Source organism: Lactuca saligna, chromosome 8 (assembly GCF_052625555.1).
Source record: "Lactuca saligna cultivar CGN05327 chromosome 8, ASM5262555v1, whole genome shotgun sequence".
Taxonomy (NCBI): Eukaryota; Viridiplantae; Streptophyta; class Magnoliopsida; order Asterales; family Asteraceae; genus Lactuca; species Lactuca saligna.
The window spans coordinates 96835038-96839112 of NC_136424.1; the positions used below are offsets into that span (position 1 = coordinate 96835038).

The window sequence follows — 4075 nt, forward strand, 5'->3', positions numbered from 1 at the left end:
TTGTTGCACTTTAAATTAAATCCAACACCTTTGACAAGTGTTTGCCTATTCCAAATAAATGTTGGTTTAGGCCTAACGCAAAAAGAGGTAAGGAAGCACTTTGTAAAGTGTTGGATTATTGGATTTGTATAATACAAGACTTTTAAGGGATAATGTCACACTTTATGGGTGTTGCAATAGCTTCATTTTGTTGCAGCGAAACTGTGAAAGTAGCCATGCCAATAAGTATGATGTTAAAATACTAAATATTATTAAGCTAACAGATTGTACTTCAATTTGAAACCTGCTGAGTACGTTTCATCTTAGAGATAAGTATAACAAGGGTGACAACTTCTATGGTTTGTCCAGTGACACACTCCTAGGAATTCTTATATTGTACCTCAAGGGTTGCATCCAAAATCACAATCCATAGGTTGTATTAAAAAATCATACAAACTGCATATGACGAATGAAGATCATACAGCTGAAATGATCTTTTTATAGCAAAACTAATTATATATGTAACCTTTAAGCCAGAAAAAATTACATTGATATTAATCTCCTGCAATGTGTAGCTAGATTCCACCCCAAATGATATGGGTGAAGTTAATAAAATTGCACAAAACATCTAGATTGAAATACCCTAAGTCAGTTACTCTTCCACAGAATGTTATACTTTGTCTAAGGAACAAACATGGTAAATGAGGATCCTTCCAATAGTTTACATGAGTGGATTGAAGTTACTATTGTTGTTTAAAATCAATCCTTTTCTAACACACTCGGTATGCATAATCCTTTAGCTAGATCCCTGGTTATCTTTGTTGTTCTTAGTCATTCTGTTCAGCAAAGCATCCGAATTTCGTTCACAGTACCCACCTTTCCTTACATTATATGATTTCTTCGTTTGTTGCCTCATTAGAACCGCTATGAAAGGAGATGGTATCCTGGCCACATCGAGTTGCCCCTAACAAACATTATGATAGTGCTTCTTTTTGAAGACCTAAGAAAAATCATCATGAGATGAGTAAAGCAAGGTGAGGACTTCTGTGATTTATGCAGAGACACACCCTTATTAGTTCATCAGCCCTTAAGTGTTACACTCGATATCATGAGCCATATGTTAGATTAGAGAAGCAGGCAAGCAGCATATGATGGATGAGGTACAGATGCCCGAATTGATCTTGTCATGGAAAACTGGTCTTGAAACCTTTAACCCAGCAAAAAGTTACATTGAGCAAAATCCTATAGAATGTGTAGCTAGATTGCATCCAAAATGATACTGGGAAAGTTTATAGAACTATATATTGTCCTTGAGATTGAAGTACCCCACGAATAAGTTTTCTCTTCCAAGTGAAGGACCCCTTCCAGTAGCACCTCAGATGTGGCTCAAGTCTCAAATCCATGGAAAATATTCAGGTTGACGAAACCATCCCTAACCAACTAACAGTTCCAAGTCATGAATTGAATCAATCAAGTGTAGTTAATTATAGTTGTCATCTGTAATTTCTCTTAATGATTGCTTGTCTGGTTCACTACTATAAGTCGATTGAAAGTCATCTTCCATGCCTTCTTTTTCTTTCAACTCCTCAATCTTTTCCACGACCTGTTTAATATCCATCCTCTTGTTGGCATCTTTTTCACAACAACTCAAACCAATCTTCAACAACTTCATCATCTCCTCTTCACTGCTCTTGTTGAATCCCGCCATTTCCTTATCAAACACATCAATGTTCAACTCCTGGTTTGCCACAGAGTTGATGAAATCAGTAAGGTCACTTTCATTCCCTTTGCCTAGGTGGAGAGTATTTGCTAGGATCTTCCCTGTCATAACCTCAAGGATCAGGATACCAAGGCACCATATGTCTGTCCTTTTTGAGATGCGTCCATGTTGCTTATACTCTGGTGACTTGTAAGCCATCATGAGGTCGAATGCATGTTCTGGGTTGGTTACTGGAACCAAACCGTAATCAGAAAGAAGGGGCTCGTAGTTCTTGTTGAGAAGGACATTTGAAGACTTGAGGTGACCATGAGGCACGATTAGGCTTGGTAGCTTAATGTACAAGCTATGAAGCCCTTTCACTATCCCTTTCATTATTCTCAACCGAGTAGGCCAATCTAGGCTCCGAATTTCATTAGACTGGTTGCCTGAAATCATCACACCGAATGAAGTTTAATGTATGCAATTAGGGGTTTGTATAAATCCATGAATCACAACCAAAAATACCCTATAACTAAAGGGATTATCTTTTTTCGAGCTAAGTGTTAATTTCTAGGAAACTATCATAATGAAAGGCTGTGTATTTGCAATGAATAAGTTTGGTTGTAACAAGGACTTCGAAAGATGTCAGCAGTTTAAGAAGATGAAGCATAAATAAAAGTTTACCATGGATATGGTACGAAAGACTAATGTTGTCAATGTACTCGGAAACGAAAAGCTTCTCTTCTTTTCGATAGTAGAAAGCCACTAGTGGTAGTATGTTTGGATGTCTCAACCTGCCTAACCTTTTCATATGCTCATAAAATTCTTCTTGTCCAACATTATTCATTTGCCTGAACCTCTTCACTACCATCACTTTCCCACTAGCGAGAGCAGTCTTATAACTGGATCCAAACATCCCACTTCCCAGCACCTCAGCGGACGCCTTCAACAAGTCTGCTAGATCAAACACTTCCTCATCATCTATCAAGAACGTCAACTTCATAGAAAGATCTGCATTCTTTTCCTTACGAGATGATGATGCGCCCTTCTCCTTCATGCTAAGGTTAGCTGAAGTTCCTAAAACTGTTGAACCATGGTTCTGAATTCTTGCAAAATCTGGATCTTGGTGGCGGCGGCTGCTAAGGATCACCACAGCAAAAAGTACTGCTCCTACTGCTGTTGCCAGCACCAATGCTATGATTATGATCGTGGCAGTGGAAGTACCATTTCTCTGACATTCTTCCAATGGTGATCCACAGAGCCGTTCATTACCTGTGTCAGGAAGTCAAAGCCATTACCAAGATTGCAATCTTTTCTTTTGCATGATTCATTATTAAGATTTATAAGTTGTTTTAGACAAAGGTCAACGAAATTGTTAATGCTTGGATATATATGTACACACCAAATGTATACGCCGGGTGTTATTTCATTAAAAACATTGGATCCGAGGTCGTAGATGATAATCAAACACCCAACATATATCATTCTGCAAAACTGCGTCAACTGTATATACCAAGCACTGTAGATGGACATTCATGCATAAAGAATCTTTATATGAAGGAAACCAGAGTGCTTTCAGGAAAAAAAAAAAAAAAAAAACTACCTAAGAATAGGCTTGCAGAAAAATTCTCAAACCCTTCTGGGATACGACCATTGAAATGATTGTTGGCGAAGTTTGCTAGAGTGAGGTTAGTTTTATAGAATTTTGGGATTTCACCCTCTAAATGATTGTTTTCGAGCAACAACTCTTTTAGCATAGGTAATGAGGTCACGGAGACAGGGATCTGGCCCATGAGCTTGTTATTTGCGAGATAAAGCTTCTCGAGCCATTTCAGTCCCTTAAAAGCATTGGCTGGAATTTCACCAGAGAACTTGTTGTTAGACAATAAAATCTCTCTGATTCCATAGAGCATTCCGAAATCAGGGAAGGAACCCTTTAAGTTGTTATCCATAAAGTTTATGCTCACCAAAGATTTCAATCTGGCTAATATTGTTGCATCAATGTTACCTTCGAGTCCCATCCCCTCGAGTTTTATGGCCGAAACGGTCCCATTGTTGCAAAGAATGCCTTCCCAGTTGGCTGTGTTATTATTGCATGGTTCCTCTGAGGTTATCCAGGTGCTTAAATTGCTGCCATTGATTAAAGAATTCTTGAACTTAAAAAGCGATTCTAAATCGGAACCATTCACAAGTTGGATGGTCGAGATTAGGAAGAGGAGAACAACGAAACGACCCAAAGTCGAATGAGCAAACATGGAACAGGAGGATGGCACTGGTGCGCGCACATACAAGTGCGCGCCCATTAGAGGGGCTATTGCAGAAGGCAATTGTGGCTGCCGTTAGGGTTACAGAAAACTTGGGAATGAAATATTGCGTTTCTGTGGGCATCAAGAAACA

At 38.8% G+C, this 4075-nt stretch overlaps 1 protein-coding gene across 1 annotated transcript; it reads right to left on the reverse strand.

The window, feature by feature from the left end:
- Window positions 1-520: 520 nt before the first annotated feature.
- On the reverse strand, window positions 521-4075 carry LOC145011728 (pollen receptor-like kinase 4). The gene is made up of 3 exons (XM_078970459.1): window positions 3282-4075; window positions 2363-2950; window positions 521-2124 (listed from the first exon to the last, which is right to left on the reverse strand). Exons 1-3 carry the CDS (start codon window positions 3979-3981, stop codon window positions 1460-1462), a joined length of 1953 nt encoding a protein of 650 aa, XP_078826585.1. The 5' UTR covers window positions 3982-4075; the 3' UTR covers window positions 521-1459.